Raw genomic sequence first — 26766 nt, forward strand, 5'->3', positions numbered from 1 at the left:
AGCGATTTCAACATAACTGATATACTTTGTATTTAACAATTTAATTTTGTCTGGAAATATACATTTAGCTATATTAAATGGAGCTTTATCCGCACTAAATCGTGAGATTAATTCGCGCATTAAATTTACGGCTTGCCTATACTTTTTATATTACCTTTAAATGTACGAAATTAATAGATTGCTTGTTGAAGTTTAATCATACAAGGGAACGCATTAAATTAATTTCAATTTTAGAATGTTGAATAAATGATATGTATTTGGTTGAACGAGGCAAATATGGTTAAACATTTTAAATGGGTTCGTAATATATCTGGAGCAACGAAGCGAGGTAATTACCAAGTAATTTTGAATGGTTAAAGTTTTTAAAAACACAGCCAGCTGCTGAGCTTATTCATTTATTTTTGTTTTTACCTTAAGCTTTTGGCGGATATCTAAATCTGATTTGCAGTTTTGCGATATAGTTGGGTATACCGGTTAATATTTACTCAATTATAGCTTGCAACATCTGCTTGGATTGTTTGCCAACTAAAAATACTAATTTTAATTGAAACGTTAAATCAAACCTTTGGTTTATACAAGTGTTATAATACATAGCCCCTTGCCTTCTCCGACTTCGTTACCTGCTAGAGTTATACACAAAAAACCCTGCAATTCGTCTATATACATGTGCCGTACTTGATGTGCAATCTGCGATATTTTACAAAGGTTGCTCTGCAGGCTAAACTCGAACCTTAACTAGAATCCAACTGCTGGATAGTCGCGCGATTGGGGAATCAGGATTAGGAAGCCTAGTTTGCTTACTGGCTACAGCTGGATTTGATATATGTAATTTCGCGTCGACGAACTTTAACTAAAAGCAGCCACAACGAGCCATAAATCAGCACCAAGCAGCGTTTGGCATTGACAAACTCAATCATCATTGCACTGCCACAGACCGTGGCTCTTGCTCCGACTTCAGCTCCAACTCCAGCTCCACCTCCGGCTCCGGCAGCAAGTCCAGATTTAGCACTGACTCCATGTCCATGTCCATGTCAACTCGGCGTCTGTGTCAAACATGCGTCAGTGTTTGTGGCGGCACTGTCATCTGAGCTTCCCGCATCACTCCCGCCGTCGCCAGTGACACAGCCACTGCCACAGCCACTGGCAGGAGCAGGAGCAGCACTCCGCCGAGCTCCTGGCGCCGAGTCCCAGCTGCGGAGGTTCCGTAAATGCTGTCGATGCTCTCCGCACTCAGACTCAAATCGGCTGCGGGAAGAGGAGACACTCGTATGTTAATGGCATGGCCGGCAGCAGCGGAAATTGGATAAGGCTTTTGAGTGAACTGATTAGCTGGCCTGGTCGGGTTTATGGCTAAGTTGCATAGGAGTTACATAGACGGCCCTGCTGTTGGCTTAGGTCCGGAATCACAGGTACTCTTAGGTGATCGATTAATTGAATTATTAAAAGGGCAGCACATTTTACTATCTCTACTGCTGCTTAAAAACAAATCTTTAAGCACTATAAAGACTCAATTTAAGCCAAAAAAAAAGTTCCCCCCATTAAATCGATAAAAACGCAGAGCTCGGCACTCAACTTTCGGCCAGCAGCGAACAGAAACGAATTTATTTGATTGCGGCCAAGTATTTACAAATCATTAAATGGCCATAATGCCAAGCCGAGCGTGTTTATTGATATACAATTACCCCGCAAAGGAAGTGAAACTTTTACCTGCTACCTGCCCCAAAAAGTATGCTACGATTTGCCGCTCTGCTCAGTCCACCATACCTCACTTTTTGTGGGTCTTTCTGCTTTGCAAATTAGTGTGAAAATCTGTTAAACAGTGGCGGGGTGGGGGGTGCTGGCTGGCCCCCTTTTTTATGGCTTTCGCTCCGTCTCAAGTGGCCTGTTAAGCTGGACCCAAACCGCAGGGCAAATGCTTGAAATATGGCCCATAACCCTAATCGGCACGCCGCACTCGCCGCAAGCCCTTCCATTTCCTTTTCCCATCTTTTGGCGCTTACTCTCTTACCTTTTCTTTTGCCCGGATTTTCCATATCCTCGCCACTGTGCTCCTGGGCCCTGGCCGGATGATGCGACTCCGAGCTTTTCGTCCGCTTTTTGCCTGCGCAACGAGAAATGATCGAATTGCGGTTGAGTTTAGGAGCCGTGTATCTTTAAATTACCGCCGAAAAGGATTCGAGTTCACAATGCATATTCATAATACCCTGTCGCTGTTTGTCGCTGTTCGCCACCACTCCATTCCCTCTCCGGCAACTTTCACTCTGACCTCAACCATACCACCACTCGTCTGCTGCCAGCATTCACCTGATCCGTGGCGTTGACGATTTGAAACGGATTTGCATGGCGTATGAATTATTTATGCGTTTTTTCCTCGCCCTCCACTCGCTCTCCAACAGCTTTATATTTCCCATGATTCCTGCCACGCCCCGCCAGTCCGCGCCAAGTTGAATATTTGCAGCTCATCTTAAATTTATGCCAAGTGGCTATTAAATTTTGCTTCTCGCGCGCTCCATCTCGTCTACTTTGGGTGGCACTTTTCGAAAGCAGGGTATTCGGCGTGCCAGACTCCCTCCCCGTCCAGCGATTGTCTTACCAACTTATAAGGTAATGCCCCGAAAATACTGCCACTCACCTTTGTGCCGCGCCTCAAAGTTCTCCACATAGTTGACGGCATTCGGGGGAATTCCTGTGGGCGATAGAACTCCGATCCTTAACGCATCTGCACGGTAATGGGTTCTGAGAACTACTTACGATACAGCTTAATTGTGCCGTCCGTGTCGCCCAGGGAATTCTTCGCCACGCAACGATAGGATCCGAATTCGGCCTGCGTGAGGGGATTTATGTGGAGCCGCATCGAATTGCGATAGCCGCCGATTTCCGTGACATTTGCGGAGTATTTGCCACCTGCGTGGGGGAGGGCGTTTGATTTCTGGGTTAATATTTCATTAAAATAATAAACTAATTAATATTTAATTGAAATGTTGCCTTATTTAATAATTAAATGCATGTCACGTGCACATCGACCGTAAGTACGGGCGGCCAAAAGTTTCAACAATGTTGCTGACAGGCATAAATTTATGCACGAACTCATGTCACACCGCAGGCCGAGATCAGGGGGCTGTTTTGGGGGGAAGGAAGGGGAAGGGGCAGGGGCAGGGGGCTGATTCGGTTTTTCTGGTGTCAATTAAAATCTGCCAGAAACAAAATTGTAAATTAATTTAATTTCCAGTTATGACAACGACTGCGAATCCAGCCAGCCAACCAGCCAACCAGCCAACCAGAAAATCAGCAGCCAAGCCGCTTCCTCGAGCCATCGCATTGCCACTTTCACCGACAGGATGAAACCGCAACCGTGCGGTCCTGTCGACCGAGTATACATATACATATACATCCGTGTTAGTGCCGCGACTAAATCAGCTAATTAACAACTTTTTCGGTGTGTCTGCGTCTGTCGCGAGCAGCTTGCACTCGGCGGTCATCAGTTTGTTAGTTGCTAGTTGGCTGTTCATGTGCTCCACGGAGCAGCGGCGGTAGCTGCCAACTTTTCCTCCAAGGGACTGGCGGCCAGGAGTCTGATTTGGCTTCGGGCTTAGTGCTAATGTGCTAATGTGGTCGTCGCGGTTTATGACCTCTTAAATGTCCCTTAGCACTCACCGAATGCGAGGTAATAAAATGTTGGCACTCAATTTAAATAGATAACTTTATGTGATGCGACAAATTGTACACTAAAATTATGTACATATTTGCGATCTCTTTGAAGTGGCCTTTTTGCTAAAATTATCCTTAAATGCTATTATAACAATTACCAATGTATCTGCTGGATTATTTCTCGCTTAGCTTTCGGGTTTTCTTGCTTGGAATCGATGGGAGTTTGGATTCTAGATAATTTTGCATTATTTCTGACTGCTCACCTGGTGGCACAATCTCTCCACGTTCCCTGGTCCAGTAATTGATCGACTTGGGATATGCCTCCGACTCGCAGTCCAAGGTGACGCCCTTTCCCTCCACCGCGCCAATCAGTTGGTTTTGCACAGTGATCATCGGCGGGACTTAAATCGAAGTTGCAACAATAGTTATGGTTCCATATCGGTGTAATGTGGCTACTCACAGTGCACCACTAGTGTTATCCTTTTGCTCACCGAGGGCGGCACTCCGTTGGAGGCTATGCACAAGTAGGCTCCCATGTGGTGGCGCCTAACATTCGGTATTACTAGATCGGTGCCTTCGATGCTCAAAACTGAAAGAGAAACACAAAATTGAACTTTCATTTTATGCAAATCGGTAATTATTTGCCATTGTTTTTTCACTAGAAAACTTGAGTGCGTTAAGGACTTTATTTCCTGCCAAGAAGCTTGACATCGAAAATAACTCAGTTCGTTTATTGGCTCTAATTTCCTACAGAAAAGCTCCAAGTTGGATAGCCGGAAATACACAGTTGTAATTACCTCCTAACGACAAAAGTGCGAACAAAACTTTGCCATTATTGCAGTAATAACAACGTTTTTCTAAGCTGGCCAGCAAATGTGTGCAACTTCAGTGCTGCGCATTCAACAAAAGTTGGTTGCAACTTGCAACTCAACAAAATTATATATACCAGATGCTGGGGACTTTTATTGGCGCTGCTCAACGCTTTCGTGTTGCGAACAAGCACAAACATCCTGTTATCATGGCCGGGCCGAGATTGCATTATATAAACGGCATTGGAGCTGGTTTAGGCCGGGAGCACCGCAGACGGCGATACGAATGAATGGGATTCTGTTTGGGTGCGCCGGAAACGGAAGTGCTGGCTAGTTTGCGCTTGATATTGTTGGGTAAGGTTGTGCATATAATAATATGCTGATTTTTCGTTTATTGATTTGGCCTTTTGAGCCACGGGTCCATTTTAGCCCGACCGAGTCGCTTATTAGCCGAGCTCCACGGCCAGTTTACATTTTTTTGTGTGCGGTTGCGACGGTTCACAGTGCGGTCATTAAAGGTAATAGCCACGAAATACGTGTAATTTTGTTTGAGCCCGCCACGGCATAAAACTTTACTTCTGTTCGGCCGATTTCATTTTATTTCAGAGCAGCGACGAACACGTAACGAAATAATCAAATTCCAAATGAAACAAACTTTGTCCAGGCAAACAAAAGGGGGCTTCAAACAATGGAGAAAGTGCACATGGAATGGGAAATACTCTTCATTGCGAAAGATCCCATAATTTCAAAAAGATCTCTTGCTAATTAGGTACAAATTAGTAACTCTAAAGATATTCTCTAAAGATATTCATTATTTATTTAAAGGTTGTACCTATATCAAGTGCTTCATATTATAAACCCTTCATCGCCGACAAACTTTATGCCCCCGCCGACTTGCAATCTTGTCTAGCCCTCTGACTTGCCGCACACAGCACACACGAATGAGTCCTGGGAAATGGAAGTGGAAAACCCCTCCTTTCCGGGGGCAGTGCAGTTGCCGGACAGGAAGCAGACTCGTTTGGCCGAGAAAGGGCTGAATTGGGTGGCAGCCATTTAAGCCCCGGCGAAAAGGTCATTTCGCCAGCTTTTTGTTCTCTTTATGCTGATTTTTTTGCATCCTCTCATTTAGCCGTATGAGTTTTTTCCGTTTTACGTTTGCTGTTTGCTGTTTTGGGGGTTTTCAGGTTTTCCGGGGATCTTTTCTGCAGCACCTTTGATTTCAGTTCATTTATATTATTGCATTGTGTGGCCTATGGTGTGCATACACTTTTTTTCAGTTTTCCTTTTCAACATTAATGCATTACGGCCCAATAACATTTTCGACATAAAGTTAACTCCACTTTGAAAATAAAACGTACACCACAAATGTTTGCACACTTGTTTAAAGTATTATAAATATAATACGGCGAAAATGTTATATAGACTCTCTTTTAATATTTTAAACTATATGTTTACGAAAATAAAACGCAATGCTCTTTTTATATACCAAACTGCATACAAACAGACTCCTTTTTGGTGCTGCAAACTTTCAAAATTGAATTTGCAACTCCTCTCAACTGGCGAATACTTCAAGGCCAATTAGCAAATCTGGTCCGCTCCAGCCGCCAGTTCGCCACCACCAATGATCGGCCCCTAACCATTTGCTAATTCCGTCAGTCAGACGTCATCATCATCAACGGCCAAACAGGCAAACGGCCAACAGGAGGGAACACAGCTCTGCATGCTGGCCACTCTGCAGTCTGCATGTGCAGGTGGCTTGGCCACGAACTGGGATTGCCACCCAATTTTGCGCCATGCTGGCGAGCACCACCCACCCGACCACTCGATAGCCTTGGGCAGGACTCTCTAGGCCGAGTCCTGCCAGCAGCTACAACTGCTGATGGCCAACTGGGCTGCCGCTGCCTTTTTGTGTAAAAGTACTCCAAAATGTTGGATGGCAGGGCTCATTCAGGCAGCGGAGTCGGGAACAACAGCACAGGTACTTACAAATCAGAAGGGTCGGCGCAATTGGGGGCTGGCCCAGCTGTACCGTGAGAAACGGAAATAAATGCCATCAGCAAGCTGAACCAGCATGAAAGGCGGCTCAAAGTTAGGGTATATGTGTGCCCATACGAGAAAACGACGATGTCGTATAGAAGACATTGCTTTAAGGTCCAAAACTCGAATAGGTTTGATTGGTATGAAATGTGACTGTTTTATGATAAAGTGAAGAGCAAAATGTTACGAATAGAAAAAAGAATATTATAGCGCAGCATTGACCAGTGACTTTCTTATTACTTTCTCTATAAGGCCTATTAATTACTATTATATGGAATTTGAAAAAAATGTATTTATGCTAGTGGAAAATACATCTGCAACCGTTTCGTTCACTATCCCTTATGGAGAAAGAAGTATTATAGGTGTGCCTTTTCGATAAACACATGTGTACGCTTTTTAAAAATGGCAAGAGTGCGCTTAAATTGTTTGCAGTGCAGGAGGTCGGTATACCAAAATACAAGCCTCAACTTACCCTCCTCTCCGGTGGCCAGCTCGATGGGCACTCCACTTTCGCGTCGCCATGTAATTGTCGGCTCTGGCGAACCGGTAGCAGCGCATTTGAGCGTCACGTTACTGCCCTCGCGAACGACCATGTCCGTGCTCGTAGGATAATCTAGGATATCCGGCGGTACTGCAGCCATCGGCCATCGGATTGCCATCGAGGTCGGCAGACGTTTGTCGCGGTTAGATAATATTTATAGCAAACATTGCAAAAAGTCCACATGTAAGAAGACAAAAGGGGAGAAGGAGATGGGCGGGTATCAGAGAAAGCGTTTTAAATAATTTAGGTTTGTAATTCTTCATTTAAATAATTAGCTCGGACTGTACAGGTCGGCAGTGGCGGTGATTCATTCGGATCCACCGCCACCGCCAAAGGATTCTCCCGCTTGCATTCGATGCCCTGGCGCAATGGGAAGTCCGGTCCTTGCGTTCTCCTTTGTTTTAAGGACAAACTTTTCGCATGTCCTGAAACACACAAATTATTACAGCCGTAGCTGCGGTAAGGACAACGGACAAAGGACAACGGACAACGGACAACGGACAGCATAGCGGACGGACACCCACAGCGGACAACCTATGAACCGTGAAAACGTAATAACAGCAGGAGAAGCGAGTGGTGGAACACGGGGCTGGTCCCCGGATTGTATGCATATAATATCCCGCAATTATGTGGTCGGTAAATGACCAAAAAATGTGCTGGTGTTGACAAACAGCTTGTTAAGCTCGGCGGCGAGTGAGTCAGTCTGTGTGCCACTGGCCGGTGACCACTGGATGGTCATTAAGTGGCCAAGGTTAGCCTCGGAGCGGGAAAATTGCAGCCCCAAAAAACTGGTCGGCCCCGTGGTGGTTTTGTGGCTCTGGGTTCACGAATCCATCCTGAACCTTCAGAAAACAAGGTGGGGCATGGCAAGTGAATCCCCCTATGGCTGCCCATTGCAAGACGATTGTCATACGAGTTTCATATTATGTCAGAGATTGAATTAGGGCTTTAATTGCTAACTGGTAATATGAATTTTTCATCTGCGCAAATGTCGCAACTGCCGGCAGCCATGTGAGTTTAAGCTCGTCCTGCGTCCACATCCTGAATGAGGGTACGTGAGTGTGCGGAATACACCACAGTGGACAAGAGGGCGGGCACTGGAAATCGGAAAAGGTGAGAGCTCTGCCGCTTCCGCTACGGTTTGTCGTCGACTATTTAACTGCACTCGGTCACGAAAATCATCAGGAGCGACCGCCGTCCACGGGCCACCCTCCACTTGTTCGAAACTCGAACGTTTCCCGTGGCCGATTTTCGATTTTCCGCCTACCCTCGCGTTCCCCTTGAAACCATTTCATGCGGCTTACAGTGGGCGAAAAAGTGTTTAACTGATGACTTAATACACCTACAAAATAATTATAGAAGCCACAAAAGTATTTCATATAAGCATTCAAAATATTACGACACCGCTTTTAAATAAATTTATAATAATAATTTGATTTTTTTAAGTATTTCCAATGCTTAGATGGAATATGCTGTAATAAAGCATTTTTGTATTTTATATTTTTTTTTATGGATCACATTATAACCTGTGCAATTGACTTTGACCCACTGTGCAGCGCCCGCTGATTATCCAGTGCAAATACACACAGTTGATTATACTTTTTCGTGTTTGCCGGTGAATGCCGCGCCGACTGCAATGGTGGCTAAAATATTTAGCGCTTTGATTTAGATTTGCCAGCGAGAGGTATTTAGGCAGTTCAGTGGGCAGCTGGGAACGGGAAACGAGGAGTGGCCAATGGGGAATGGGGAATGGGGCCAAACCGCAAATGGACAGCCCCCTATGTGCCCGGCGAACACTTCATAGGCTGGGAGCATTTCTTACGATGCCTCCTCCTGTCGCTGCTGCGTTGCCGTTTTAATTCAAAATCAACAGTTTCTGCGGTTCAGTGGACGGTTAAACATGTTTAAGCACTCGCTCCGTTGGCGGAGTTGCTGGGGGATTTCGGGGACTCCGGGGGCGCCGAATTAGCCAGTGGAATTTAATAAGCCACGGACCTGCGAACTGGCGGTGCAGGAACGTTTTGTTCAACTCCGTTCTTCTTTTCCCATTTAATTTTTTAATATTTTTGTTTCTGGCCATACGGTTCGAACAATGGGTTTTCCAGTCCTGGCAACGAGGCGTATGATTGTTTGACAACCATAACGTAATGAGCGAAAAATATGAAACCGCCCACAGTCCACTTACCCACAACATCGAGGTAGCCCATTTGGCTTTTCATCGGATCCGTGTTTATTTGGCACATGTACCTGAGATATTTCCAATTATTATGACGAATCTCTGAATTCACTTAATGTGCATACCAGCCTTTGTCCGACTCTTTAATGTCCTTAATGCGCATTGTCCATGTTTTGTGCTCCGAGTTGGCGATGCCAATGCGCTGGTTTTTTGTTATAACGTGGTTCTGTATCGTTAGGATTGTTTGTGTGTCGACCCGAAGCCACGCAACCTGTGTTCCAAAAAATTTATTATATTTAAAGCTTTTGGTATTGGCTATATATTAAATAAAACAAAACATGATAAAGTACTGGTCGAGATCCCAGACTATTAGACTGGAATATAGGTAGAAATTGGGAGAAAAAAAGAGAGGATTGCGCCAGAAACATTTAGAGGTATGCCACTTCAAAATCCGATTAAGATAAGTTGACTTATGGAGCTTAGAACTTCAACCTTGGAGCATTTCTTAGTTTTTTTGAGTTTCTACAACATCAAAAAAATTACAAAAAAATTAAAAAAAAATAAATTTCTAAATTTGAATGCAGATCTTTAGAGAATTGCGTTACAAACATTTAGAGGTATGCCACTTCAAAATCCGATTAAGATAAGTTGACTTATGGAGCTTAGAACTTCAGCCTTGGAGCATTTCTTAGTTTTTTTGAGTTTCTACATCAAAAAAATTACAAAAAAATTAAAAAAAAATAAATTTCTAAATTTGAATGCAGATCTTTAGAGAATTGCGTTACAAACATTTAGAGGTATGCCACTTCAAAATCCGATTAAGGTAAGTTGACTTATGGAGCTTAGAACTTCAACCTTGGAGCATTTCTTAGTTTTTTTGAGTTTCTACATCAAAAAAATTAAAAAAAAATTTAAAAAAAATAAATTTCTAAATTTGAATGCAGATCTTTAGAGAATTGCGTTACAAACATTTAGAGGTATGCCACTTCAAAATCCGATTAAGATAAGTTGACTTATGGAGCTTAGAACTTCAGCCTTGGAGCATTTCTTAGTTTTTTTGAGTTTCTACATCAAAAAAATTACAAAAAAATTAAAAAAAATAAATTTCTAAATTTGAATGCAGATTTTTAGAGAATTGCGTTACAAACATTTAGAGGTATGCCACTTCAAAATCCGATTAAGATAAGTTGACTTATGGAGCTTAGAACTTCAGCCTTGGAGCATTTCTTAGTTTTTTTGAGTTTCTACACATCATAACATCAAAAAAATTACAAAAAAATTAAAAAAAATAAATTTCTAAATTTGAATGCAGATTTTTAGAGGATTGCGCCAGAAACATTTAGAGGTATGCCACTTCAAAATCCGATTAAGATAGGTTGAGTTATGGGGCTTAGAACATCAGTCTTAGGGTATTTCTTCATTTTTTTGAATTTCTACACATCATCACATCAAAAAAAATACATTTTTTTAAAAAAATAAATTTTTAAATTTGAATGCTGTTTTTTAGAAAATAGTGCCGGAAACATTTAGAGGTATGCCACTTCAAAATCCGATTAAGATCAGCTGAGTTATGGAGTTTAGAACTTCAGCCTTAGGGCATTTCTTCATTTTTTTGAATTTCTACATCATCACATCAAAAAAAAAATAAAAAAAAATTAAAAAAAAATAAATTTTTAAATTTGAATGCAGTTTTTTAGAGAATTGTGCCGGAAACATTTAGAGGTATGCCACTTCAAAATCCGATTAAGATCAGCTGAGTTATGGAGTTTAGAACTTCAGCCTTAGGGCATTTCTTCATTTTTTTGAATTTCTACATCATCACATCAAAAAAAATAAAAAAAAATTTAAAAAAAATAAATTTTTAAATTTGAATGCAGTTTTTTAGAGAATTGTGCCAGAAACATTTAGAGGTATGCCACTTCAAAATCCGATTAAGATCAGCTGAGTTATGGAGTTTAGAACTTCAGCCTTAGGGCATTTCTTCATTTTTTTGAATTTCTACAACATCATCACATCAAAAAAATTTAAAAAAAATTAAAAAAAAATAAATTTCTAAATTTGAATGCAGATTTTTAGAGGATTGCGCCAGAAACATTTAGAGGTATGCCACTTCAAAATCCGATTAAGATAAGTTGACTTATGGAGCTTAGAACTTCAGCCTTGGAGCATTTCTTAGTTTTTTTGAGTTTCTACAACATCATAACATCAAAAAAATTAAAAAAAAATTAAAAAAAAATAAATTTCTAAATTTGAATGCAGATTTTTAGAGGATTGCGCCAGAAACATTTAGAGGCATGCCACTTCAAAATCCGAATAGGATAAGTTGAGTTATGGAGTATAGAACTTCGAAAAATGTGTATTCAATCTTACACACCCCGTAGACTTGAAATTTTTTGGTGTTTTAAGTTGTCATAATCACGAAGGTAAACTTTTGCCAAAAATAGAGGCAGGACTATCATTAGTATCGTATGTAACTATAGTTTTATAACTGTAATCAAATTCGAGGGATATTATTATCTAGCAAAAAGTTACTATTACACCGTGTCGTCAGGAATCAAACTCCCAAATTGAACACACATAACTAGCATGCAACGCCGCTCAATTATACACAAAAAATCTATTCCCAGAACTATTCAAGAAATTTGAACCCACACGCACACTCTGCCACACAGTCCCATGGAAAAGCTCGTAATTGTACAATTACCCAGGTAAATTATTATGCGATAAAGCACGCAGCTTGTAAGTTAAAAAGCTGAAATATTTTGAATATGGGTAGCAGGAGCGGGCCAATCCTTTACCCTTTTACATCAACCCTCGCATGTGAAACTGAACTGGGGCCCAGTGCCCAGTGCCCATTCCCCAATTCCATTAGGCCAACATGTCAACACGTAAAACTATTTGACTTATTTGTGAAACCGCATATTTAAGTGTGCGCATAAATAAATTAAACACTGGCTAATATCCAGACGTTCAATCGAAGGCTAATGAAATATTTTCGTTCAAATTGAATTTGGGTTTGTTTTGGGTCCCCAAACGCTGTCAGCATAAAGTAAGTAATTACACCCAAGTGCCTGCTCAATTATCTTTGAGCGGAACATTGCTTAATTGTGCACGGCACTGACTGAGGGATGGCCTTGTGCCCCTCATCCCACATCCCCTTCATCCCCTTCTACACAAACAGGATGCGGAGTTGGTGAGAGGACAAAGCTTTCCACTTCAATGGAGATCTACTCGTACATTTGCTGTTACCTGGCGGGAAGCTGGAAGCTGGATGCGGATACGGATACGGATACACTGGCTCCCCCATCGAGACAAACGAATGCAAATGCAAACACAAATAAAAACACAGACACCGGGGGAGGAAAGGACTCCACTTTGGGATCCGGAGTACTGAGTACGGAGTCCGGAGTCCGGACTCGCTTAACACGTCCTCATTCATATTTCAATTACTTTTTATGTGATTTTCGCTTTTGTCATCCAGTAAGCCCGGCATATCCCTATTTATGTTTTTATTTTCACTTTCATTCCGACTGCCATTCAACTCTTGTTGCCCGCTTTTGGGTGTCGAGATTTGGTCTTTGAGATTACACGGTTCATGGGGATGGCGATGGCGATGGCGATGGGGATGGCAATGGGGATGGTGAAATGTTAATGAATATTAATGCGGCCGGTTTCGGTTTTGTGGCTGCTTATTGAGTGTGTAATTGAGCCCATGGCTTGAGCGCAGAGGATGCGGATGCGGACCAAGCTGATTTGCTAATTTAGGTTCAGTTATCAACGGATTGGTTACCCCAAAACTCACCTTATAAGGCCCCAGGTCCTGAACAACGCACGTGAGGAAGGCATCACGTCCCACGGGCGCTGTCATATTCACAATTGGAGAACTAAATTTGGGATCAACTGTAATAAAGTCAAAGGATATTCGTGTTAGCGGCGCCATCATGCTTGATTGGCAAATAATTGGAATATAACGCAATGTGTGGAATGTGATGACAGCTAAATAAAGATAACATAACATTTATGTCAGATGCTGAATATTATTAGATGCGTTCGGGAAAGCGTCAATCGCCGTATGACTATGAAGTTAATAATATCGAATAATTACACAAATATCAATTTGTAAATGCCTCACGGCAAAGTTTGGAATTTTCTGACAGCGCTAAATCACCAAAATTGCATGAAAAACGTATTCAATTCATAAGTAATCAAATCAATTTAGCTGACAAATGCTTAAATTAAAAACATGAATTGATATGAGGCCGAACAAAAAGCTGCAACTAGTAAATATGCATATAGTATTTCTCTGTCGAATAATATTAATTTATGATTTGTTTGAAGACTTTAAAGGGCTAGCAGTAGTGACTTACCTATTACTTCCGCTGGCACCTCCACTCTCTGAGGATTACATTGTTGACTCATCAGGATTAGGAGCAGAGTGACGTTTAACACACAGGTTTGGATACGGTATAGACAAAAGTTTGATTGCATTTTGAATATATGGCTTTACTTTCTTTGATTGAGTTGATTAATGACCGGAAACCATTAAGTTGTCTTATCGGATATTTCCTTTAAAGCTAGTCTGGGAAATCAAGTGTTCTTATCAGTACTGATGAATTATATAAATAGAATAGAAATGATGTATCAATGGATATAGTTATTTCTGCTAGGACTCTGTATTCAAAAATGGATCTAAGGCCGCGATAATGAGGTGTAAAAAGAGAAACAACTGCTCCACCAACTCCAGATAATCCCCAGCACCTGTAACCGCTCGAAAATATGGAGGAGTGGGTCGAGTGGGCAATATCCGCGCCTCGTAATTGGCAGTCATTAGCGCGCCTCTAATGGCATCAACTTCTGGCCATTGCTGTTGCTATTTATGCGTGTAAACAGGCAACAGGGCAAAGTTCAACAAAAAGTACTTGAAAACAGAATCAAAACTACGAAACAATGGCAAACAATAATCGCGATGCCGGTTGAAAATACGCCAAATTAAAAGTTTCAAGTTTAAATCCGACCCGCAGGGCCAACGGCCTCCATTCCGGACGTATCCTGCGCCACCGGCCGAGCTCAGCATATTTCCTTCTCCGGTTGGAGAACAGAGCTATTGGCTTATTTTGCGTGTTTGGACTGTGTAAATTGTGCAGGCGAACAGCTGCCAGAAATTAACTAGCAACCTGCAACTATCTTCTGGAAAAGGTGTTGCATGCTCCGCCTCTCTGCTCACTTCATTTTGGCCAACTCCGTTTTGTTTCACGGCTCTTAAACGTGGCCGGTGGGCAAACCTGTTTACGGAACGGAAATGAAATGTTTCGTTGGCAGCCGCATCGCTGGGAGCTCGTAAATAAAGCATCATATCGTGCATCTTTACGGACCTCTGATGGGTCTAAAATAGTTGGCCTTTATGCCGCAGTTAAGTTAAGTTAAGTCTTAGAGGCCTGCCCAAGTGACACGGGCGACAAAACTGTTGCGGGCAAATGTTTCCCAATGCAGTTGTAATCAGGCTTTTGCGATTATGGTTTATTGGGCCATGAATCGCAAAGCTTGCCAGCTCAGCAGGGTAGCTCATTATATCATCTGCTAGGTTCAAACGTTAATTCCGTTTAAATATATCGAAAAGGGGCTCTTGGCTACAAGAAAGCTCCACATTCAACTATTTATTATTTGGAGCTTAAAGATTCTAGCTGATAACAATTTGGTGTAAAATACCAGATACCAGGGTACCGCTTAAATTCTCCGGTCAAGTTCTATCAATTACCTAAATTACTATTGACAAACAGAGGTTGAACCCCATATTTCTGAACAAACTATTTTTACGGAACACTTCAAACTAGGTCTGGCTCAATAATAGAAGGGTGCCAGACGCAGATATCAATATGAATTCCAAAGTCCGCCCTTATGATTGGGGAACCTTGATTAACTTTCCAGCTGACTCGGCCGTGGGCCTCAACATGCAAACGATTTCGGGCTTGAAAAAATAAAAGTCTACTTTCTGGCGGCCGCAAACTGACAGAAACCATTTTAAACTGACATTTCATTAAAATTCCTGGTCCCCTCCCTTCGAGTTCGTATTGATTTTTTCATAATTTAGCGGAATTGAAAGCAAAGTTGCCGGCATGTGTGCTATGTGTCCTTTGTCACACACACACACACTCACACTCACACACACATTTAAATCCGCATTGCATGCCCAGAAAAGTAGACTACAAAAGACAACAGGCAAGCGACAGCACTGCAAATGGTTATGGGGAGGGGTGCAGGCGGAGGTGGAGGTGGAGGTGGTGGTGGAACAGCCACGGCGGTAGGCACTAAAAATGTCTAGCAAATGGGCCTGGCAATATTATTAATAATTTAGAGCATGCGGGCCACGTCAGGAGTCGGACTCGGAGTCAGGGACAGGTGATGGCTCCGGCTTCAGGCTTCCACAGCCTGACCACAATCCGAAGCCATATCGAGGCGAGTGTGTCGACAGTGCCTCCTCAGTACTGGTGGCTTGCTCTTGGATTTTTGGTGCTATTGGATATTGATGGCGATGCAGATCACTGGTGTTTATTAGTTATCACAAGCTAGAGGGCTTTCTCTTTCTGATTGATGCAACGGCTTGCACTGAAAAATATCCAACACTGAAAATAATATGATGTTTATTAGTTATCACAAGCTAGAGGGCTTTCTCTTTCTGATTGATGCAACGGCTTGCACTGAAAAATATCTTCATTAACTCACTGTACCAGGACTCTATAATTATTATTTTTAAAACTGTATGATAGCACTGTGTTTCACTTTCTCTTTAATCATAAAAAATATAAAATATTTAGTAATAAAGTGAAAACTAAATCGAAATTGAATTAAAGCGATTTTCAAAACAAAAGAGTAATTTAAAAGATTGTCTAGCTGGATTTGAAAGCTTGTTTAGCTGAATTTGGATAGCTCCAGTGTAAAAATCGCCATTCAAAATCAAATTTTCCGGTAATTATTTTGCTCCAACCCTACGTACAAGTAGCTTCTGATCTTCGGAGTCCTCCCTGCTCAACTTATGAAAAAGCAGTCAGAAGAAAATATTTATGACAAATAATAAGAGCTGCTCATGGCAACTTTCTAGTGTCCAAGCCATATATTATTTTTATGGTTTCGGACATGCACAGGCCCCTTTTTTATCCACAGCTCCAATGTGTATAATCAGCTGCTGAATTATAGCAAATTTTCAGCAGCCGAGCACCCTGCTATTTGTTTTGGGTCGCCTTTGGCATTTTCGCCCTTAAAACAATAATGCTGACATGTATAAGCCCAGTGAAATGTCATACGCTAGTACCAGACTTCTGGAGCTATACTTTAAATTCAATTTCCAGCGCAAACATTAATTAACACGTGATAAATATGGGCCACTATCGCGATGGGACTTCGACATTTTTCAGCATTATTCGCCGTCTAGCTTTTCATTTTTTAATCCGGCCCAGAACAGAACAGCCCAGTTAACGGACCCTGCATAAAATTTGCATAACTCATGGCGTTCGGCGGGCGGCGCCTTCTAGAAAGCGGAGTTTCGCTCGAATTTTCACAATTTTCTCCTCCGCTCACCTTCCAGCACGGAAGTTGATTATTATCGCTTGTTATTAACAACAGCAACAACAATGGCTGGAAAAATCCGGCTCCTCACATGCCGGCCATTATGTCAAGCCGACTGGAGGTCCTGCCAACCATTTCGATGTGGCTCCGGTGGCAATTGGCATTCTTCTTATGCAATTGATACTGGCGCAGGCGGGGGAATTCGGATTAAGGGCATTACGATATAAATGCTTTCGTTCTTGAGTCAACATGTTTTAATTTCCATAATATATACCTTCGGCAACTGAAATCACAATCGAGCAGATAACAACTGATCAGAAATTATGTATGTGTAAAATGCAAATGCTGGAGAAACGCCGTAAATCGAAAACAGGCACCACCAATGCCCCCGGGAAAACCACCGAATGTGGGGTGTACACTGTACACACATATTATTTCCGGTGCGCCCCAAAAGCGCTGCAACATATTTGCAACAAATGGCCGGCAGACAGCAAATTGGCATGCAGCGCCAAGGGTTTGTCCTGCGCTTTATGGATATCAATGAACTTTAAATTACAGCCGGGCGGGCAGCCGTGAAACATAAAATATGCAATTGTTGCCCATGTGGCCTAAACAGTGCACTCCTGCCATACGGATACACTCGTAACAAACAGCGTCGAGTGCCGCGCCAGACACATTTGTAGGCAAATTTCAGGAAACAACACAAACGAACACACGCATGCAGCTGGGAATGGCAAATCATGTGACGAGCATTGACCGCAGAGGGTGGCACGATTGTTGTTGCTTCATAAATAACTCGGGCTTTGTTTTTACTTTAAATATAATTACAGCAAACACGCAGCTGACGGCAAATGTCGCCAAAGTCGCCAAAGTCGCCAAAGTCGCGGCTAAATTGCCAACAAGCGGCTAAAAACGCGCGCGACTTTGCACGCGAGCGAGTTCTACTTGTTGTGTCGATGTGGCCGAAATCGCTGCCAAACTATTTTCGAATGCCTTCACTCACAGCCAGCGATTAGAAAAAGGACTCTGACTGCTTTCAATCGTCTTGCATGCACTTAATCTAATCTGGCGGCATAACAACCTTCTTCAAAGCATTTTCTTGGCAATCAAGTCAGGCTATCTTGTATTTCTCGTGAAACTCCAAATGGAACATGTCCTGCGGCTGAGCTGTCCGGCTGTTATGATTTTATGAGAGTCCTGTCGAGAAAGTCAGCATCACTTCGATTCACTTGCAACACGGATGCAACACTTGGCGGCAAAACACTCGCGATTCCGCTAGGGATTCTGCTCGCAGTCGCCAGCAGGATCAAAGGACACCAAGCCAACCGCACGAACCGAACGCCGTCGATGTACTGAAGCCAGCGATTCCGAGGGCCACCAAAGTCGCGTGGAGCGACTCCCAGCGATTTGCCGAGCGATGCCGAAGATGCTCCTTTGGCGAATCGTCGTCGTCGTTTTCGGGGGGGTGGGCGTGGGCGGCCCAGTGGGTGGGTGGTGTTTTTTAGTGGGCGCCCGGTGGGTGGGCAGCGGCCTCGCGAACGAATCAGACAACTGTGATTTTTGTTGTTGCTGGGCCACATTTTATTTTGCTTTTTGTTGGCGGGCGCTTTTCACTTCGTGGTGCTCCTTTTTTCCTAACATGCTCTGCGCGTGTGTGTGTGCGTGTGCTGCCCAATGGGGGGTGTGCACTGGAAACTCACCACGATTGAAGCGCTCTCGGCTCGGTTGAACACGGATTGAAAGGCATTGGGGCCTGGGAAATTCTCTCTGCATACTTTTGGACGCGTGCAACTGCTGGCTCGCATTTATGAATGAATTCCGTGGCAAAGGAAAGGGTTAACCTTTTTCAGTTGGCTGAAAGGGGGGCGGGAAGGGGGGAGGGGCTGTGGGTGCTGATAGTAAGTAGGTGTGTGAGGTGGAAAAACGAATTGTCATTGGTCGTGGCACTTGAATGTGGAAGAGGAAATTATAGCTTGCATTCCTTACGACTGTGATAAGTTTTTTTTTTTTTTTTTTTTTTTTTTTTTTTTTTTTTTTTAAATGTTTATTATTATAAAGCGACGAATCCGTACATGCAGTACTAGTACCATAACATTGCAATTAAACATATAAATAATATAACCAAACTTCTCACTTATCGTGGGAAGACTAACAACAGAGTCTCAAACGTCGAGGGGGTCTTTAAAGCTGTCCAATTGTTTTGGCAAAGCCCTTTCTTTTAAGCCTTCTTAGAGGCCTGGCAGGGAGTAGGCGTCTTGCTAGCATGCTGTGGTGTCTTTTAAGCCTATCACTGTATCTGCTTGTGTGCCTTGAGATCTGTTCTTCCACTGTATGCAGATTAAGGTCCCGATGAAGGGTTGAGCTACGTACATAGTATGGGCAGTTGGTGATGGCACGCATTGCACGATTTTGCAAGACCTCAATGCGTTTATAGTTCGATTTTGCAGCAATACCCCAGATCTGCACTCCATATAGCCAGATCGGGGCTATACAGTGGGCGTATACTGCCCTTTTGGCTCTAAGTGTCATGGTGCTTCTTCTGTTGATCAACCATCGCAGTTGTTGCATTCTCTGACCGCATCTCCGTGCCGCAGCTTTTAAGTGTGGGCCAAAGGTCAACCGTTTGTCAAGGGTGATCCCAAGGTATTTAGCCTGCAGAGGTTGTTCTAGGGTTACGCCATCAAATTGTATGGGTGGTGTGCGCCTAATGAGAGTCTTCAAGGTGAAACAAGGATTGATGGTCTTATGTGGATTTACCTTTAAGTTCCATCTTTTGCACCATGCAGCCAAAGTATTGAGATACTCTTGGAGGCCACGTGCTGCCTCAGTGCAAGAACTGGAGCTGTATAACAGTGCGATATCGTCAGCGTAAGTGGCGAGTAGGGCCTTCCTGGGAGCTTCCATATGGTGCATATTTGGGCAAGGCAAATCCGCGGTAAATATTGAGTAGAGCAGCGGGCCGAGGACGCTGCCCTGCGGAACTCCAGCTCTCATGTAGCAAGGGGTTGAGTAGGTGCTTCTGACCCTGACCATGAACTTCCTATCTTCCAGGTAAGATTTCAGGACTCCATAGTATGGTGCTGGAAGCAGCTTTTTTATTTTGCAGAGTAGGCCGATATGCCAGACTCTGTCAAATGCTTGCTGCATGTCAATAAATACAGCATTGCAGTATTCCAAGTCGTCAAACGCCTGAATAATGTGCTTAACCAGTCTGTGAACCTGCTCCACAGTGCTGTGTCCCTGTCGAAATCCAAACTGGTGATCTGGGAGGATACGGCGCTCCTTAATAAAGTCACCTAGTCTGTTGGCAATCAGCCTTTCCCATATCTTGGATAGCGAAGACAGCAGACTTATGGGCCGATACGATTCCGGATCCTCTTCAGGTTTCCCAGGCTTATGTATCATGAGAATTGCTGCCATTTTCCACTGCTTTGGGAAGGACTGCACCCTAAATATAGCATTAAATATTTTCGCCATGTATAGGATGGCTCGGAGAGGTAGCGCTTTTAACGTGGCATTACAGACATTGTCGATGCCAGGAGTCTTCTTTATTGGCATTGATTTAATGACTTCGGCAATTTCCTCAACCCTGATTGGTTTAATTGGTAGCGACATTTGTAGGGGTATCTCTAGGCTGTCAAGCGTCTCTCGATTCTGCTCCATTGTAGCGAATTGGTAATGGGTGAACCTAGTCTCCAAATGATTTGCAAAGGAATTGGCCTGTTCCTCCTCGTTTTTAGCAAGTTCACCTCCCGGGCATCTAATGGGTACCTGTCTGAACGGTTGTCTTTTGAGGGATTTGGTGGACTTCCAGAGTGAATACCCAGCATCCACCGTATAGTCCATAGAAGCCAGCTTCTGCTCAAAAAAGATACTTCGAAGGTCTCTTACCACATTTCGTAGTTGTTTTGCAGCACGGTTCCATAAGATGCGGTCCCAGGGATCTTGAGATCGGATTGCTCGCCTTCTGAGTCTCCTTTTCTGTGTCAGGAGCTCTCTAGCCTCTCTTGTTAGGGATATTCCATAGGGGGTGCCTGTCCGAGGAACAGAAGGCGTAGATGCAGTCGCAGCCCTGTGAATACTTTGCGTAAGGTGATCAACAGCCATTTCAATTTCTTCACCAGAATTTAGCGTGATGTTCAACGGGATCATGCTCTCCAGTTGTTGACTAAAAGCGAGCGGGTCAGTGTGCTTGTTGACTAATCGTGGACTTGGATTCACATGGGTACTATCTGTCACAATACTGATGATCAAAGGCAAGTGATCGGAGTCCAGATCCCAACTTTGTGTTATACTTGTTAGGGAATCTGGTATACCATGATGCACCGCGAAGTCAATGCAGGAAGGCGTATGACTGGGTACATAAGGATACCTGGTTGGCGAACCAGTTGCAAGTATCTTAGCTCCAGTGATAGAGATGGCTTCCGCTAGCTCACGCCCCCGGGGTGAATTGTAGGTGTCGCCCCAAAGCCAGTGTCGGGCGTTCCAGTCGCCACCAATCATATACCGTTGGCCGCAAGAGCGTATTGTGTCAGTAAATTGTCTTTCGTCGATACTAACACTGGGAGGACAGTAAATGGCGCCGAACTGCACGTCACCCAGTCCTGTAGCTACTTTTACTGTAGACATTTGTATGCTGCGTGTCTCTATGACCCTTTGCGGGAAATGGCGAAGAGTTGTCCTAACGAACACGGCTGCTCCACCAACGCTATTATTATTTTGCGATGGCCTAAATGCTGGATAGAAAGCATAACCATATATCTTAACAGTATCCCCTCTTTTAATTCTAAGTTCCGTCACAAGAAGAATGTCCACGCTATTATTGTGCGCGTAAAGCTCAATATCTTTAGCTTTTCTTGAAATGCCGTTGGCATTCCAAATAAGAATCTTTAGTGGATTCATTGTGGGTGTGGAGCGTTGTTAGAAAGCTGGTAGGTATGTTCATTCCCAGCTCCTTGCTTTAACATGGTGGTTATTTCAAATACCATTCTTTCGAGCTTTTCAAGTCGTTGATTGGTTTGATTTCTGTGATGTTGCTGATCTTGTTGCTGCTGTTGCAACCACATAAGAAACTGATGTTGTTGTTGTTGTTGCATTTGCTGCTGCCATTCTTGGAACTGTTGTTGTTGCTGTTGTAACAATGCTTGGACGTCAAGTGAATTATTTTGCTGAGTGTTCAGTCGTTGTTGCTGCGATAACTGTTGCGTTTGTAAGTTATATAAACGTCGCTGAGCTGGTCCATCCTTGGAGGGAGTTGTATTAGAGTATTCTTTTGCTACTGTGGCATAGGATACTTTTGTATTTACCCCAGGGCCTATAGATGGTTGATGCTGTACCATATTTTGGTGTTGTTGTGTTGGTTGCTGATCTTCAGTTGACTGGTTAGTACTCTTACGGCGATTAATCTGCACGGAAGGAAACTGTTGCTGATCTCTATGGTTGAACCCATGATTCTGCCTATTTAAGTGATTCGCCTTCTTCGCAGGCCCCATAGATCTGCGGAGAAGCTCCTGGTACTTATGGCAACCTTTATAACTAGCCATGTGATCGTGAGAACAGTGATAGCATGTGGGCAGAGCATCTACAGGACGTGTACATTGTGTGGTTTGGTGATTTTCACCACACCTGGCACAATTTGGATGTCTGCGGCAGTATTTAGCTGTATGGCCATACTCCTGGCAACGTCGACATTGTGCAATTTCACTAGACTTTCGCATCCTTTCGATCCGTATTTTCTGTCGGCAAAGGGTCTTCACGTGATAAATTTCATTAATATTAGGGCAGGGCTTAATGTTAATGAAAAAAATATTGAGTTTTTCATCTTTATTAACCCTTGAACTAGGGTTGTGAATGTGAAGTACTTCATAGCCTAAACATTTCAGATCGGCCGTTATATCTTTGTTTTGTGTGCTGTGATGTAAGTCCCTTACTACAATTCTGTGTGCTTTTTCTGTCAGCATTTGGTAAGTGTGAAACTGCATACCAATTTCATCCATATAGCTAACAATTTTTCTGTAAGTGTCACTGTCTTTGGGAAATATTCTGACTGTTTCCCCTTGGTTAGCTTTGACTACGACGTTATCTAGACTTGCCTTTTCTTGTATGAGCTCAAATAGGTCATTTAAGTTGCTAATATTAACAACAATTTGGGGTGGTTTTTTAAAATCTTTGAGTTGATTGTTGGCGTTAGATGTTTCCTGGGATTTATTGGCAGTATTGTTTTCTGCAGATTGAAATTCGTCCATGCGGGCACTAGCATCATCGGCATCCTCAGACATCATGTCTTCCCCGTTTTCTTCATTAGTAATGATGTCCGTGTCGAGAATAGCAAACCTGTTACTAGAGCTTGCCTTCTGGTTAATTGTGGGGACCAAGTGCGGGCCCTGGGTACTGCTCACTCTTTTCGGTTTAAGGATGGGGGACAGTGGCTTTGCATTTTTTCTCTTGCCTGCTTTCCGATTTTGATCATCCAGTAATCTTCTGGCAGCACCGCTTAGATTTTTTGCTGCAATGTCGGGGCTGGTCAATTGGGAACATTCTTGGTTTGCTACACTTGAACCAGAACAGATGCTGCTCATTGTGGGATTTGCCATTGTGTATATGGTGCTGCTACTGGCACTAGAAAATGTCACTGTTGTTGTGGTGGGACTGCTTTGAGACTTATTGCATGTAATGCGTTGAATTTCTGATCGGCACTCGTCTCTAATCTTACTAGGTAATTTTCCAGCTATTGAGAACATTTTTTCATGATCAATCTGCTTCTTTATAAGCTGAGAGTCATCGAAACTGTTTTCATTCATTGTTTTTATATTGTCTTAATATTCAGCAAATAATTTGCGGGCCCAAATGTCCGGAACAGAGCATAAACAGTTCGGTTTTACTGATAAGCAAAGTTTGTTTACCTCTTGTGCAGTTCTGCGCGGGGTGAGGTAGATGACTTGCCCGAAGGGCAGAAAGCACCGTTTGAATGCACTTCACCTGATGCACTTTTTGTTTTTGTCAAACTGCCGACACCGCTCAAAGCAGCGCCCAAATAAATGATTTGTGCTATTTTGAGCACAAAAGGGAATGCACCGATAAGCAAAAAATAAATCACTTTTGCATGCGCGCGACACAACCGATCTCTTTGACTGCCAGAGTAGGAATCCAGTAGCCTTGGGTGCACTTACTTATGCACTGGTCACTAAAGAACTCACTGTGATAAGTACTACAAATTAAACGATTCTTTTATAGGCACTGAAAAATGCTATATATTTTGGCTTGTAGGTGGAACTGAACCCATCTAAACCAATATTGTTTATTGATCAATTAGTGGGTAAGCAAATCCTAAACAATTCATGCAGTTCAGTTTCGTATTTAATCAATTGCTTGATAACTTAATAATACGTCTCAAATCAGTTAGTTTTGATGCATTATACTATTTTATTTTATTTATTGTTAAAAACCAATGTTTTAAAAGGTCGCTGTAGATAGTTTCCATGAAGTTTAAGCTGCTAAGCCCCAATAAAAACTGCTTTGATAAACCTAAATTTGCTGACAACATTATTTATAGTAGATATGCAGAAATTCTTTCAAACAAAGATTCATTTGAAATTAAAACTATTAGTGCTTACTAGGCAGACTAAAATATATATAAAATATACAAAGTCGTTCAGCATGAAATAATATTTAATAAAATTCTCCAGCTCCAATCCGACTCAGTTTTGATTGCAATTAAATATATTAGGGCCGGGAACTGTAAACCCAAATATATATATTGAAAAAACAGCCCAGAGTGACTGCGATCGATTCAGGAGTGCCCCAAAGTCGTTCGGTATGATACATTATTTAATTAAATTGCTCCTGCTTGGTGAAACTTTTCATTTGAGATTTTCATTTTGTGCGGCAAGTGCAACAAGCGTGGCAGCAACATCACACACACGCACACCAGCCAGTCGCTTTTCAATAACCGTGCCACATTGTGTCAGGCACTGTTTTGACCTGGCCACCGCCCTGCAACTCTAAATTGCTCATATATATATATAATATATATATATTAGTTGCTTTTGGGGAGCTAATCAACCCCCGCCCCCTCCCTTCGCTTCCTTATAACAGGCATATAATTTCGCACAACACACGCACACGCCCAATAAATAATAGCAGTGGAAACAGTAGAACCCCACCAGTAACAGATTTTATGCCGTATAAAAAGGTTTTATAAAGCGTCCCTGGAAGGCGCTATCTATCCCGCTCCATTTCGCCGTCGAAAACTTTTCATTGCGTGCCAATGCACTGGAGCCACAAATCATTTTTGCCAAAAGGGTTAGCGGTACACTAGAAGAAACTGTCCTACTATTTCGCAAAAAAGAAAGAGCATTAGCGAGAGAGTGGAACTTATTCAAGAACAAATAAAGTAATAATATTACTAATAATAATAATATTTGATGGTTTTATCAGCTTGAGTATGCGAAGGCCTTTTCAAAACCAGAACATCGCACTATTTTCTGAGTGTATGTGAGGACTAGGAGGACTTGCAACTTGTTTTCAAGTTTCTCGCTTTGTTTCCTTTGCCTTGCTTCCTGGCTGGTATCCTTTTGCGAGCTTGGAACCCCCTAATATAAATTTTGACACCTGATAATTGCTTTTCACTCGCTTCCGCGTTCTTCGCTGGATGCGACGACGACAGCTGCAGTTCTTTCACCTGCCACCCGGCGGACGAATCACCTGCGCGCCTGAAGCCACCACCACATCGGGACATCTTCCCACTCCCGCTGATGGGGGCTCGACATGCCAAGGTGGTGGGCAGGATCTGCTGGATAGTTTGTTAGCTGCTTAACTGCCATAAATTATGACTATATTTTCGCTTTTACGGCGCCGTTTAATAGACAAAAGTTCTGGCTGAGTTATAGACGAAGCGTCAAGGTTGCCAACCAGCTTAGGAAATTGCCAATTAAAAGTCTATAAAAGTGTGTGATTATATGGAAATAGACGCGGCACTTTATGCGGATCGTGCGTCTAAATAGAGACATTAATACGAACGCTTGCTTAAATATTACTTCATGGTAATTGCACCAGGTCAACTTTATGCTCGTCTTTTATTAAATCGATTTCAATCACAGATATGGATTCCATTATAATAGACCACAGATACTTTTATATTTACGAAACACTGGTAGTAACACATTTTAAAATCAACGATAATAAAAAAATCATATATGATATAATTCTTGGAAGGGCATTGAGTTGCCTCTGCAAATTCTACCTTATTCTGCAAATTCTAGGCTTATCAGATATTTGGCTCTTCATTTTATTTATTCTCTTTGCCACATTAGGCATAATTTGCACTCTCTTATAATTGTTTGTATTTCCCCATACGCACTTAGGCGACTGAATCTGCCATTGAAATCGGGTGATTGGATCAGTTGATATTGTCGACAGTGATTGTGAAGTTGTTTCTTGGGAGCATCGGAAATTGTTTTTTTTTGCGGTGAACAAGACAGTGATATAAAGTAAATTTGTGCCAGTAGCTAAAAATTATATTAATACCTATTCAGATGGTTGTTTTGGGTGAGTAAAGATGGTATATTCTTGATATTATTATTTACCAATCAGTTAGCACTTCAAAGACCCCTCACTGTTTCAAAATTTCTATATTTCTGAGTAACAAACGCTCCTCATTCACTTATTGATTAGTGCTGCTCATTATAAGTAAATAAATATGTTTTAGCTGAGCAGGATTATGTATAATGGATAGGACGTGCTTGCGATAATATGGAGCATTTACTTCAAAGCGACCACTGTGCCGAAATTGCAATATTTCTGAGTGCCGACTGCACTCGCTGCTCATTCATTTATTGATTAGTGCCGCTCATTATGCCGACAGTGAGTCTTCCTCTTACCCACAACTAATCACCCAAATGCCCAAAATGCTGAGACTGTCCGTTGCTGGCACTTGTCACAGTTTCTCCATCGGCACGAGTGTCTTGATTGTGTGGGCAGCTCCGGTCATAAATTTA

General features: G+C 42.6%; 1 protein-coding gene across 1 annotated transcript; it reads right to left on the reverse strand.

Moving 5' to 3' along the window:
• Nucleotides 1-387: 387 nt before the first annotated feature.
• On the reverse strand, nucleotides 388-18120 carry LOC6543215 (limbic system-associated membrane protein). Its single transcript, XM_001968793.3, has 12 exons — nucleotides 17853-18120; nucleotides 13579-13790; nucleotides 13014-13111; nucleotides 9337-9482; nucleotides 9221-9282; nucleotides 6967-7125; nucleotides 4109-4237; nucleotides 3912-4049; nucleotides 2752-2904; nucleotides 2633-2686; nucleotides 2009-2101; nucleotides 388-1245 (listed from the first exon to the last, which is right to left on the reverse strand). Exons 2-12 carry the CDS (start codon nucleotides 13697-13699, stop codon nucleotides 1049-1051), a joined length of 1350 nt encoding a protein of 449 aa, XP_001968829.2. The 5' UTR covers nucleotides 13700-13790; nucleotides 17853-18120; the 3' UTR covers nucleotides 388-1048.
• Nucleotides 18121-26766: the final 8646 nt, after the last annotated feature.

Source organism: Drosophila erecta, unplaced genomic scaffold (genome assembly GCF_003286155.1).
Source record: "Drosophila erecta strain 14021-0224.00,06,07 unplaced genomic scaffold, DereRS2 tig00000055-arrow-pilon, whole genome shotgun sequence".
NCBI classification, from domain to species: Eukaryota; Metazoa; Arthropoda; class Insecta; order Diptera; family Drosophilidae; genus Drosophila; species Drosophila erecta.